Here is a 14,577-nt window from a genome sequence, read left to right on the forward strand (position 1 = left end):
CCATTACTACAGACTGACACTCATAAATAACTTCTGCAGTTCAATCTATTTGTTAATAGTTGAACCACCTTCTGTTGGGAACTTATCAACAACTTGGAAATCTAGGACCGGTCTCAGTTTTTCATGGACAAGCAACAAAACTGCATATAGAAGTGCATTTTTGTCCGGTGATGGAGTTTCCTATGATCAACACATTCCAAGAAAAGCAGCGTTTTCGTTTCTGAAGCCATCAACAACTTATAACCTAACTGTAGTTGTCTATAACCACCTTGGAACCACATCTGCGAGCATTTTAGCTCAAACAGGTAAAGTAACTCATTTTTTCCCTTTCAACATAAAACAAAAACCATAAATTTAATTTTTATCTTGACAACTGTATTGCAGAACCTGAAATGCCTATTGACCCAACTTTGTCGCCAAGCACACCGAATCCTGCTCATGGTTGTGGAGCTGGGTTTACGCTCTCAGGAGGAGCTTGTATAGGTTATTTTAATTAACTTGGTGATAAATTTATATTTAGACAAATAAGTAAAACTTTGAAGATGAAAGCCAAAGCTAAAATGCTGTTATACATTAGAAATAGTAAACGTTTCGAACACTAACTGCGTTCATCATCAGTACTACAATGAGTGCATGCAAGAAAAGCGTCAGGGTAATAAAGGACTGAGCAGGCAGAAGGGAAACAGCAGCAGCACCAACGCGCAACAAGCCAGAGGCATGTCGCATGACAACAACATGGGAGCACAGCAGCGGCGTCATCATTAACGATGTGTCAGGCCGCTGTACGGACCTAGATGTTGAATAGGTAAAGCGGTTTTGAGCTATCATCCACGTTCAGAACTGGTTTGTGGTGTTGGATGTACAGTGTTTCCAGAATTATAAAACTTTATTACAGATATTGATGAATGTTCTTACGGTTTGCACAACTGCCACAATGAAGCGATATGTACGAACACAATGGGCAGTTTCACATGTTCTTGTAAGTTGGGATACTTTGGCAATGGAATCATTTGTGTGGGTAAGTTACAATAACCTTAAACTCCTCATGCTCCAATAAACAATTTCCATTTCAAGGAAAATGTGATTCCGCAACCATTTCAAATTGTGGAGTTCGTGGTTCTTGCCGTAGAAATTATTATGGATCCAGTTGTTACTGTTATGACAGCATCGAGTGTTATGGTATAAGTTGTTGATAAATTGTGAGGTTTAAACATCGAACTCAGGTCTAAACATACAACTACACACAGGAAACAGTGATGTCACAATTACTGCACAAATTGTTGGACTTCATTTTATCATCGTGAATTGGGAAAGATTGGCTCCAGCTTATGAACTATTTTTTTATGACGTGTCGTTGATTGAAGGAACAAGTGTAATTATAAAGTACAGCGGACTTCACAACAGGGAAGCAGCGTTTGCTAATCTTAACCCAACCTCTGTTTATACCATCATGGTCAAACCCACGTTCTCAACAAGCTCTTCAACAAACTTCACTTTTACCACAGGTAAGCGTTACTGAGTGATGCGAACGTAACACAAGTGTTTCAAATACATTTGCTTTGCAGAGGGTCTCTTAGCCAGCACTACCACAATGTTTTCCACTCAATCTACTACTTCAACCACACCGATTTCTTCCACTCCAACTATGACTTCGACCACACCGAGTTTCTCCACTGTAGATCCACCAATAACGACCACTTCTGAACCTCCTTACAACTGCAACGTTTTGCCCAGTCAAAGGTGACCGTTATTAACCGTAAATAAATTTGGGATCATTGCAAAATGAACAAATGCCAAATTTATATCGCAACATCCCGGATTTCGTTCTGTTAGCATATCTTTTCTATTTATATATATATATTTTTATATGTAAAGATTTTAGAGAATCTATTAATGTAAAATTCCACACAGAGAATATCGCGAGTTGTTGGAAGATTGGAAAGCTGAATATAAAAAATGGAAAGATGACAGGGAAGCGTGTAAACCCTGACCCCACCAAAGCGGAGAAAGAATGCTATATGTAGATATATTGTTATCGAAATTTGCAAAATGCTAACTTGTTTACGTTCCATGTCTTCATTTTTCGTCCCAGCAAATTATGGTTGAGGCGGTAACATACGTTACAGAAACCAGATACATATTGCGTAATGTCTTGTGTTTGCAGTATTGCACAAGCATTTGCAAGCCCCGTTACAATATGCATTGGATATTTCGCAAGTTTCGACCCAAGTGTAAACATGACCTCATAATGTGTCCCAAATGATTTATCCATCGAATGTTCTCGAGTAAAGTGATTCATTTAACAACCTGTTTGCCACATGAATTGTTCTTTATTCTTGTATTAAACTAACCATTCAAATGCGTCACAGATAACACACGAGCGATCGCCTTTCGTCAATGTTCCCCCAGAATGTTTTCCACAATGATTCAGAGAACCATTATAACCTACCGCACATGTGAATCATTTATATCCAGTTTATATGTAACCTCGATGCGTCCTTGCTGACCGTATCCTGCACCTTACTACTTGTATTATATTTTTTTAAGTAATTCATGATACCCCGCCCACAGTATTGACCAATCAGCTCTCAGTAGGGAGAGCTTATGAAGCCAAGTGTGTACCTGCAAATTCATTTTACTATTCTACTATTATATTGCTATTAACTGCAATTCTTTCCGAACCTGGTAGAATCAACGTTCGTATTGCAGAGTTCGTAATGTACCGTTTTGATGAAGCATTTAACCGATTTCAATACAATCATTATTCGGATATGTATCCAAGGTCTGATTACTTTCAAGGACGAGGTAGAAGAAATTATTTCAACCCAAGAGACTCATCCTGCGCTAACGCTATCGAGGCACTGTTAAATATCTCTGAGACAATTAGAGTTATTTACAAGGCACTTCAGTTGCAACGTTGAAAAACACAGTTTTCGTAAAACGAACTTGCTATATTACCACAACACTCCAATATTAGTATGTTAATCCTTATAATATACTGTACAGTCAAGAGAACGAAGAAGAATACTGAGAACGAATGTCGCATGCTTTTTATAAACATTTTTTGTGGACAAGAGAACGTTGCTGGTAACGTGTGTATAAAGTTAAACAATGAAATGAACAAGGCACGTGTAAGATGTTTGTGATCAAACCAATATGAGCCAGAGAAGAACAATACTTTGTATACAGCTGTTATAAAGCATTTAATCGTTTTTAAAACTGATGTTAATGTTTCAACTGGTTTTAAGCAGAAAAAAACATTGCGAAATCACTAAAAACTTCGCCATGGCCATGAGTTGGAAACCCATGATTTGAAGGTTGTGGGCAGATTGAAGAAAATGATGACTTGGTGACCTTGGCCACATTGGTGCAGACAGGGAGGGGTAAAATAGGCCATGGCCGCTCTCAAATTTAAAATGTAAAGGTTAGTTGGTTTGAGTTTTCCTGAATAATCAAAAATTTGGTTAGTGTCTTATAAAAAAATTAATATGAAGCATATCTTGTTCTTCTTGGTGGGAATGAAATTCGAAACCAATAAGTTTGACTTGCTTGAACCCATAAATATTTGCCCACCCCCCCCCAAAAAAAACTTCAGGCTGACTACGCAACTACTTGGTCATCTTCAACTTTAAAGAATAAATTTGGGAGTTGCACAAATCACTTGAATTAAGTGTGAGCTCTCGAGAGGAGATAGATGACGAATGAAACAAGAAGGATCACCTGAAAGAAAACGAATTTTTGAGCAATTCAACGAGACTTTTCAATATTGGGTTTTCACAATTAATCAACTCGCTATACGAAAGTTAGCGGCGTATCGTGTTTGTTTTATGTAACAGCTTTGATCTTACGAGAGGTTTGATCCAGAATTTTCTCTCATCACTTGACAGCTGGTCGCGATTCTCTGAAAAAAATATACTTTTGAGTTGCTTCTTTTAGGTCATAATTAGGTTTAGTGAATGGTAGACGAATCTATATAAAGCATCGCAGTAGGCGACTTAGGTGTTTCACGTAAAGTGTATGTGTGATATTAAAAAGGGTTGTTATATTTTGCAAACCTGTCTGGAAATCATTAGTAGCTGGACAAAACCGATCATGTGGAACGGTGATTTCTTCTTCATTCTGCTCGCTCCTTCTCATGTGATTTTGTATATTTTGGACGTTGTTATTAATCGAACTTTCCTCGAGCTTCTGTAACACCTCCTGCAAATTCCTGTGAACTTCATTAGCATCAGAACGATATCCAGGGTCGTTCCTCCAACATCTTCTCATTTCGCTGTTCATCACGGCAACAGCGGGGTGTCCTATCAGAAGAAGGAATTCGAGGAGATTTGTGTTTGGGCGTTCTCCCCTTATGACCATTTCCTTGATCTCCTCTTCACCTTTGTGGGGATAAGGAATTGACAGTAAGAGCATGACGTAAAAAACTATTCCCAGACTGTAGATGGGATTTACTTAGAGCTCGTAATAGTTCTGGAGCTCCGTAAGACATTGTAAAGCAGGCCCCTGGACTTGGTTCTAGCGGCTGGCCGTTACGACCAAACAACAATCAACTCCCAAAGTCGCCAATTTTACATCTTCAATTGGAAGGTAAAGGCACTTTTTCACACTTGAGGTCGCAGTGAACAATGTAACTCCTTTCCTCGAGAGCGTGCTAGTGCTTCAGACCGTTTGTGACATCACAAGCCATGCGCAAACGGAGTTCGTAATCAAGTGTATAGTTGCCAGTGTAAAGATCTCTATCAGCACCAAGCAGTTACGCAAGGTTACCACATGGCATGTTTTCGAAGACAATTGCTATTCCAGTACTCCATTCCGTAATTTCAATAGTTTTTAATATGTTTTCATGCCTTGCCATCATCTGGAAACGGAATTCTCTGAGAACGCTGAACAAAAAATTAGTTGTGAGTTATCGTAGTATAAAAACTATTTAGGCCAGAAGGAAAGCATAACAAACAACTCTTGTATTCCATTCAATGGATTGACATATAGTATGTGGTAGGTGTGGTAATGCAACAGTTTTTATACCAATTTTCTGAATGTAATCTTACCGTCTGTTTGTAACATCTCGTCGTCATCACCAGCAATAGGGAAGCAACTTTTTTTCTGGAAATATCCTAACCTCACACGGGCAAACGCACCTCTCCCAATGTTTCCTTTCTCGCCACGAACACACTCTATTCTGTGGGCTGGAGACATCTGAGCAAGTTCAAGACGGACAAATGAATAAAGTTTTTCTTTCGTCCCAACAATTGACTGCGTTGGTGTAGAGGTTGAGGATTTCTTTTGTGACTTTCTCATAACAAAAACTTACTTTCAACCTCAACTCCATTTTAAAACGAAAGGAAACTGTTGTTAAAAAAATAATGCTAACATTAAATTGCAACATAATTTGATTCCTATCTTTGCGTTATCAAAATCTGTTACGCAAACAAGGGAGTTTCGTTTGTGCTTTACGAATGGGTCTGATACTAAACAAGTGAAGTGACTGAATCATAATAGTCTGCGAGTCTCCAACACAAAGCGTCTACTGTGATGTCACAGAAGCATTGTGGGACAAGAACGTTTTCTTCCATCTCCTGTTTCACCCGCTATGTTTTATTCGAGCAACAGATGGGCGTCGATTCTTTCAATAACTAGTTTCTTGGCCACAGTGCGTTCTGCTGGATTGGTCACCTTTTTTGGCATCTAAGCGATCAACGTCGATTACAAGTGTAAGTCACTGATTAGTAAAAGGTATTCTTCTCTACTTTAATTTAAACTATGACCAGCAGTCGATTATTTTGCCAACTAAATCTCATTAGGAGTAACTACAAGTAGTAATAGTGCATGTTATTTATAAAATGTTGCTACGAATGTTGATGTTAATAATACATAAAGATAAACGGAAAGGCCAAAGAAACGTAGGATTACGGTAAAGCATGTAGCGATGCGCTAAATAAGGTATAAAGATTTACAGGATAAATTTCGAAACTTTCGACATAAACAGCAATATAAAAACTGTCAATATTCTTAAATAGTGACGCAAAGCAATACTGTCACACTGCAATACATGCAAAAGTTTTGTGTGTTCAAGTAGAACTTCTGCGGCGTTTTGGAAATGGGCTATCATCCCCAAACGAGTTGAAACAGGAATCTAACCAGAATAACTACCTGAAAGGCACAAAAGATGTTCAATCATTTGGATGCAAAATAAAACGGTTTTCGGTTGGAGAAAATACCTTAACAATGCTATAAGAAAAAAATTTGCATCATCTCTCAGGAGCCCAGTTTGATTCCCTGAAAAAGATAACATGTTTTATCTGGGTTGTTTTTGCAAGCTTTACTCCCAGAGACACCTACAATAATATAAACAATCGTTGATTTTTCTGTACAATTTGATGTCCCACGTTGCATCTGCGTGATAAATGGAAGATTGTTTTACAATTTTTTTGCGTTTGTTTGTAATAATTAAATCGAGTTCTGTTACTGTGATTTGACAATTACCAGCATTTTTATATTTTATTAAAACGAGCATACAATGCTCACTTGTTGCCACAACTACAAGTTTAGGCATGACTATAATTGTTTTCACAAACCTGTCAGAAAATCATTAGTAGCTGGACAAAACCGATCAAGCGGAACGGTGAATTCTTCTCGATTCTCCTCGTTCCCTCTCATGTGATTTTGTATATTTTGGACGTCGTTATTAATCGAACTTTCCTCGAGCTTCTGTAACACCTCCTGCAAATTCCTGTGGACTTCATCAGCATCAGGACGATCTTCAGGGTCGTTACTCCAACATCTTCTCATTTCATTGTTCATCACGGCAACAGCGGGGTTTCTTATCAGAAGGATAAATTCGAGGAGATTTGTGTTTGGGCGTTCTCCTCTTATGATCATTTCTTTGATATCCTCTTCATCTTTGTGGGGATAAGGAATTGACAGTAAGAGCATGACGTAAAAAACTATGCCCAGACTGAAGATATCCACTTTTCTACTAACAATAAAGCCACTGGGATTACTTAAAGCTCGTAATTGTTCTGGAGCTCCGTAAGACATTGTAAAGCAGGCCCCTGGATTTGGTTCTAACGGGTGGCCGTTACGACCAAACAACAATGAACTCCCAAAGTCGCCAATTTTACATCTTAAATTGGGAGTTAAAAGCACGTTTTCACACTTGAGGTCGCAATGAACAATGTATCTCCCTTCCTTGAGGGCGTGCAAGTGCTTCAGACCGTTTGTGACATCACAAGCCATGCGCAAACGGAGTTCGTAATCAAGTGTATAGTTGCCAGTGTAAAGATCTCTATCAGCACCAAGCAGTTGCGCGAGGTTACCACAGGGCATGTTTTCGAGGACAATCGCTATTCCAGTACTCCATTCGGTAATTTCAATAGCTTTCAATATGTTTTCATGCCTTGCCATCATCTGGAAACGGAACTCTCTGAGAACGCTAAACAAAACGTTAGTTGTGAGTTATCGTAATATAAAAACTATTAATGCCAGAAGGAAAACATGATAAAACAACACTAGTATTCCATTCAATGCGTTGACATATAGTATGTTGTAGGTGTGGTAATGCAACAGTTTTATACCAATTTTCTGAATGTAATCTTACCGTCTGCCCGTTTGTAACATCTGGTCGTCATCACCAGTCATAGGAAAGCACTTGATTGCAACTTTTGTTTTCTGGAAATATCCTGACCTCACACGAGCAAACGCACCTCTTCCAATGTTTCCTTTCTCGCCACGAACACACTCTATTCTGTGGGATGGATACATCTGAGCAAGTTCAAGACGGACAAATGAATAAAGTTGAAAACTCATAAACCTAACATCGAACATCGACTTTGTGGCAATCTTACAACGAAAACTTACTTTCAACTTTAACAAGACCATTTCAAAACGGATGAAAACCTTTGTAGAAAATCTTTTAAATTTCTATTAAATTACAATTTACCTTGTTTCCCATTTTTGCGTTGTCATAAACTGCTACGCAAACAAAACTGCTACGGGCGTTGCGTTTGTACTTTACGATTGGGTCTGATACTAAACAAGTGAAGTGACTGAATCATAATAGTCTGCGAGTCTCCAACACAAAGCCTCTACTGTGATGTCACAGAAGCATTGTGGAACAAGAACGCTTTGTTCCATCTCCTGTTTCACCTGCTTTGTTTATTAGAGCAACAGAGGGGAGTGGATTCTTTCAATGACGATCTACGGAATGGTTTTGAATCTTTGTTTCGATTTTATGTCTACCATCCCCAGACAATCGTACTTTCCAGCCAAAGACAAACTGTAATGTGCTACCCGACGTGACCAAGTGTTGAAAGCACTGTTTTATGAGTCGTCACGTCTTTTGTTCTGAAAAAACTAACGCTTTGGGCATTATTGGTAAAGATTCGTTTTGACAACTTAGGTGTTTAGCAGTATGTAGGAAAAATACACATTACATAACGCAGTCCCACTTTTCGATGATACCATCATACTCTTCGTATGTGTTGCAAAACTCCATTTTATTTCCAAACCTTTTCACGTGACAAACGACTTATGCATAAATAATTAAAAGTCAGTGAATAAAATGTGACAATTAGTCTTTGCCATCCAGAAACTGACTAAAAATTCTGAAGCCCTATTTTTGGTATCTAAGCTTGGTAAGTCGCAACTACGCTTCCAGTTACTGTTATTCTTGCAGGGATTACCGTAGTTTAGGGGCCGCTTAGCAAAGCCGAGTTTTGGTTCGATTTTGCACAGCTTTCTTGTTTCTCATTATACCTTTTCAAAAGCGTGTTCCTCTGTTGTTTCCTGATGGCCATAAGTCATTTTCACACCATTCAAAACAACGAGGTTAAATGCTGGTCAAACGGTTTCGATTTTGCATGAAACGTTCTTCTAAACACGTACTGGTGCAACTCCTTTTACAAGACGTAAATTAGTAAACAACATAACAAATTTAGGAGCAAGTTGTTATATGAGAAATACGCATGCAAAGGTATCACCCAGTTCTTTGTGCTACAAAACTTGTATCAACAGCGTGAAGAAAGTGATAAATATTTGACTTTTTGTGGATGTTAGTTGTAGAAAGGACTTGAAAAAAGATTTTCGCTGTGTTTCGTGGATATCATGCAAAACCGATTTGAAACAAGACTCCAAACAGAATAATTATCTAAAATCAAAACGAGTGTTTAATTGTTTAAATTTATGTTAAAACTTTTCGAAAAATTATCAAACATATTACCGATGTCATAATCAACAATTTTGCACCATAACTTAACAACTCTTTTCGATTCCCTGCAAAAACGAACATTATATGTTTTATTGGGTCTATTTTTGTAAGGTCCAATTACAAATATACATACAATGAAATACAAAATCGTAGAATATTCTGATCAGCTTGAGTCCCAATGTTTCATCTGTGCAATAAATAAAATGATGCTAAAATTTTACAAATGTTTTGTGTTAAAAGTAGACCCACGAAAATATTTTATTTTTTGAAAAACTTTGCACGTAATAAATTCAAACCTGTCAAAAAATCATTTGTAGCCGGAGAAAATAAGTCAAGTGAAACGGTGATTTCCTCATTATCGGCGTTCTCATTCCTAAACGTTTGATGTTTCTGACGTTTTCATCGATCGAACTCTCATTGAACATCTGTAACACTTCCTGCTAATTCCTGTTGACTTCATCAGCGTCAGGGTGGTCTTCAGGGTCGTTACTCAAACACTCTCATTTCGTTGTTCATCACGTAACAGCGGGGACGATTGTAGCTCTTAATTGCTTAGGAGCGCCGTAAAAAATAGTGAAGTAAGGCTTTGGGTTAACTGCTCGCGCTAAGCCATTAGGATCAAACAAGCATGAGCTCCCAAAGTCAGCAATTTTACATCTTCAATTAGGAGTTAGAAGAAAGTTTTCACATTTGAGGTCACAGTGAACTATGTAGCTCCCCTCTTTGAGAGCGTGCAAGTGCTTCAGGCCATTCGTGATATCACAAGCCATGCGCAGACAGAGCTCGTAACTTAGGGGGTAACGGCTGGTGTAAAGATCACTATCACCAAGAAGCAGTTGAGCGAGGTTACCATAGGACAAACTTTCCAAAATAATTACGGTTCCATTCGACCATTTTCTGATTTCAACTGCGTTTTAATATGTTCTCATGTCTTGCCAATGTAAGGCAACAAAATTCTTTGAGAAACACAAGAACACCAGGTATTAAATTGGCCCTGGATAAAAACAATGCATTTTAAATAATCAGTAAATATGGATTTTGTTTATCAGTTGCGGCAGTGATTTGGGAAACAGTGAGTTAAGGCATATCAACACAGGATGAGGTAGGGTGATAAAATTTAAACAGTTTATTATCGCAAACCACATTTGTACATAATCTTACCGTCTGGCCATTTCTATCATTTTTTCACCATGCAGTCATAGGGAAGCACTTGATTGCAATTTTTGTTTTCTGGAAATATCCTGCCCTCACACAAGCAAACGCCCCATGTTTCCTCTCTCGCAAAAAGAGCACGTTTTCGAACTTGAGGTCGTTGTGGACCACGTACTTTGTCTCCTTAGCCGTGTGCAAGTAGTTGAGGCCGTTTGTGACGTCACAGGCCATGCGTAGGCGGAGGTCGTAAGTGAGAGGATAGTTGTCGCTATAAAGACTTTTATCACAGAAAAGCAGTTGCACGAGGCTACCACCGGGCATCATTTCTAAGATAATCGCCGCCCCTTCAACCCATTGTGTGATTTCAAACGTTTCTATTATGTTTTTGTGTCTTCTCAGCCGCAAGAAACCAAACTCTGTGGCAATCCTTGACAAAATATTAGCTATGAAGCAGCTCGTGATATACAAAATAAACAATGTCAAAATGGAGGAAGAGTGGGAACAACTACATTTTTTCCTCCAAAGGCATGGTAATCAATTTAAATCTTGTTTATTTTCGAAAAAAGCAGCTACGCGGATAAACAATATACAAAAAAATAAAACGGCGATAAAACTATACAGGTTTTCGAGTGGCATCAACTGGTTTCAACTACAGCATCGGGTAATAATGTAATTTTCATACGCTCACTCGTTTTTACGAAATAATTATCTTAAAGTGACACTAAGATTAGAAAAAAAAATTAGTTTCGTTTTTTAATATAATCAAAAATTATTGAAGTTAAAAAGAAGACGAAAATGTTACGAATTTTCTTTCCTTCACGTCACCTTTCACTTTTGTTAGTTATTGTATGTATTTCATTGTTTTCACCTTTCTTGCTGGCACCTTGTAATTTCACTGTTTTCTTTCGTTGTTACCACTTTATTTATTATATTGTTTTACCCACATACATTGCTTTTAAGTCTCGCACTTCACCTATTTTCACCACACTATTTTATTACCTCCGTCTCCCCTCTTCTTCCTATTATTTTACGCTCCGTTTATTTTTGTATGCCCCGGATGTGCCGCGTGTCGAAAAGGCGCATCCTGATTGGTTAGTGCTTTTGGAGCAACGAACGATTTCCCTAAAACGTGCGAGTCTTCTTCTGGGCGTCGTGTAGTGAGCATCTCTTTTACGGTGTTGTGGATGATTGAGATCTTGGCCAGTGTCATTTTGTACTGTTTTTATTCGTTTTATTATAGTTGAACACGACGTCCATTAAGTTAAATTAGCCTGGGTTACTTTGGCTTTGTGGTGAGCCGTTATTGCAGGGTTCTGGGCAGTATCAGAATTAGGGAGGCAGCTTTGTGCAAAGTACCGAATTAGGTAGAAGGGTTAATTGGGGGATAACATCGCCACCCAAAAACATCTAACCGCTTAATTGCAAAGCTGCCGAAATAATTCCGTAACAAAAAGGGGCGACAGTTGTGGCGCATCGGATTTAAAAGTGAAAAAAAATGGGATCTGAAAGCAAAAGGTTGGCCACATAGGCGTCGATTTTTTATACAATAAAGAATAGAATGGCAAGCTAACAGTTTAAAGGGCAAAGCAAAACAGCAAAAACAAGATAAAGTACTGGTGCAAGACACAGTTTTATTGTCACACAGATTTAAGAACATGTAATACCATCTGCACATCATTTGAAAACAATTATGGTTGAGTTTTGTGTGATTCGCTTTCAAAAAATAATGGTATGTAACCAGGAAATTACTTTGACAGAAGAAACGAGTTGTATCAAACGACGGTAAATAAGATTTTCAAGGCCAGGGCAAACAGAAGGATTACCTGCAAAGCACAAGCAATATTAAGATTTCTAAATCTATTGTTCAAAATAGCATAAGTATTGCACCGGACGAAAATAACTTAAATCAATTACTTTTGTTTTTGTAATAAACAACAACCTTTAGATTTTTAAACTTACGATTACCAATGACCAAAGGTCACTGGACTGATTCTGTTCTGTGTCACTGGACTGCTTGTTGGGAACTTCTTTCAGGCGGCTTGACTGCTTTTTGATTTTCTCTTCGGGGCCACTCGACTGTTTTTTGCGATTTCCTGCAAGGATTATGAGACAAACACATATTTTAAGGGAGCTTTTTCATAAAAATACTTACCTCCATATTCCAAAGCGGTTAACTTTGTATTTGACTTCGGTGGGAACGATTCTTCTGCGTTATATACGAATTATTGTCAGAGAAAAGACCAAAAGTTTCGCAAACCTGGCAGGAAATCGTTCGTAGCCGGAGAAAACAAGTGAAGTGGAACGGTGACTTCGTCTTCATCATCGTCGATTTCATTCCTCCGACTTTGGATGTTGCTGACGTTTGCATCAATCGAACTCTCACTGAACTTCTGTAACACTTCCTGTAAATTCCTGTGGACTTCATCAGCGGCGATCTTCAGGGTCGTTACTCAAACATCTTTTCATTTCGTTGCTCATCACGGTAACAGCGGGGTGGTTTATTTGCTTAATGTTAAGCATACTTGTATCTGGTTGTTCTCCCTGCAAAGTCGCCTTTATGATATCTTCGTCCTTTTGATTAATAGGAAATTTATGAAAGAGAATTCTGTAAAGAATTTTTCCCAAACTATAGATATCCACTTTCGTGGTTGGAAGGCCACCGTTGTGCGAAGCTTGTAATTGCTCCGGAGCGGCGTAAAACACGGTGAAGTGAGGCTTTGGCCTAACTGCTGGCGCTGGGCCGCTACGATCAAACAAGAATGAGCTCCCAAAGTCAGCAATTTTACATCTTAAATTAGAAGTTAAAAGCACGTTTTCACATTTGAGGTCGCAGTGAACTATGTAACTCCCCTCTTTGAGAGCGTGCAAGTGCTTCAGGCCATTCGTAATATCACAAGCCATGCGCAGACAGAGCTCGTAACTTAGGGGGTAACGGCCGGTGTAAAGATCTCTATCAGCACCAAGCAGTTGCGCGAGGTTACCACAGGACAAATATTCCAAAATAATTGCGATTCCATTAGACCATTTTGTGATTTCAAACGCCTTTACTATGTTCTCATGTCTTGCAAACTTTATGCAACGGAACTCTCTGAAATAAAAAGTATACCAGTTATTGTATACCCGTATAAAGAAATATTCATTCAAAAAGAACAGTTACAATCGATTCAATTTATCTGTTAAATCATATTAACACAAGACTACATAGAGTGATACAAAAGTTTAATGCAAACTACATTTGTACATCATCTTACCGTCTTGCCATTTGTATCATCTCGTCGTCATCACCAGTCTTAGGAAAGCACTTGATTGCAACTTTTGTTTTCTCAAAATATCCTGACCTCACACGAGCAAACGCACCTCTTCCAATGTTTCCTTTCTCGCCACGAACACACTGTATTCTGTGGGCTGGATACATCTAAAGAACAAACATATAAATAGGAAGAGAGGGTGGTCAAGTTTAAGGAGTCGCATATAAAAGGGGCTCTCGTAGAAAACGTTGGGTCCAATTTAAAAAAAAACATGTTTCTATGACCTGTCCTGATTACAAGACAAACAAGAGGAAACTGTAACAACCATTAACCGAGGATTAACTTTATGGCAAACTTGCAACTGAAACATAAAACTTTTCTTCTGTCTGATGCGAAAAAAAACCATCGTTGAAAGTGTTATGTAAATAAATTGCAACCTATCTTTTCGGCTATTTTTGATCTGTCTTAAAAAAAACTGTTGCCAAAGTTTGTACGTGCATTGGAAACTGGAAAACGACTGAATCTTGTCTGGCCGGAACCGGATAGTTACCAATCAAATCCGGCCGGATAATTTGGATCCGGCAGTTTGTTAACACCGATTCGTGTATTTTATCGGTATGGCAAAAATGTTTGATTGCCAAACAGAATGCTATGTTAAGGTTAGCTTATCATGAGTGGAACAAATAAACGTGGGCATTTATTAATATGGTATAACACGTCACGAAAAACCTTAATAACAAATAACAGAAAAATCTTACGTCGGCGAGTATTACAGACTGGGTCCCAAAAACGACTAATTTGCGAAATGTTTGTGCGTTTTTAGGACGAAAATGCTTTCCCAACTATCCGGTAAAATTAAGTGTATTATCCGGCCGGGTACGGGTACCCGGATCCGGCGCAACACATCACTAGCTCTGATTAATCTGCTGCTTTTGTAGATTCTTTTTGATTAAGGCGGTTAAACATAGTTAA

At 38.4% G+C, this 14,577-nt stretch overlaps 1 protein-coding gene across 2 annotated transcripts; it reads right to left on the minus strand.

Moving 5' to 3' along the window:
• Positions 1-5,830: 5,830 nt before the first annotated feature.
• On the minus strand, positions 5,831-7,899 carry LOC145910603 (uncharacterized). Of its 2 annotated transcripts, XM_082997791.1 has the most exons (5): positions 7,598-7,899; positions 6,576-7,432; positions 6,340-6,393; positions 6,219-6,276; positions 5,831-6,150 (listed from the first exon to the last, which is right to left on the minus strand). In XM_082997791.1, exons 1-5 carry the CDS (start codon positions 7,876-7,878, stop codon positions 6,147-6,149), a joined length of 1,254 nt encoding a protein of 417 aa, XP_082853917.1. In that variant the 5' UTR covers positions 7,879-7,899; the 3' UTR covers positions 5,831-6,146. The 2 variants fall into 2 exon arrangements, with proteins under 2 accessions (XP_082853917.1, XP_082853916.1); XM_082997790.1 differs by having other exon boundaries at positions 5,831-6,276.
• Positions 7,900-14,577: the final 6,678 nt, after the last annotated feature.

The sequence above is a fragment of the Ascidia mentula genome, chromosome 8 (assembly GCF_947561715.1).
Source record: "Ascidia mentula chromosome 8, kaAscMent1.1, whole genome shotgun sequence".
NCBI lineage: Eukaryota > Metazoa > Chordata > Ascidiacea > Phlebobranchia > Ascidiidae > Ascidia > Ascidia mentula.

Coding starts and splice junctions, on each gene's coding strand:
- LOC145910603 (XM_082997790.1), bottom strand. CDS start 7,878: ATGGTCTTGTTAAAGTTGAAAGTAAGTTTTCGTTGTAAGATTGCCACA. Junction 7,433..7,597: donor ATGTTACAAACGGGCAGACG/GTAAGATTACAT, acceptor CGTTTTGTTTAG/CGTTCTCAGAGAGTTCCGTT. Junction 6,394..6,575: donor TACTAATGATTTTCTGACAG/GTTTGTGAAAAC, acceptor TTTATCACGCAG/ATGCAACGTGGGACATCAAA.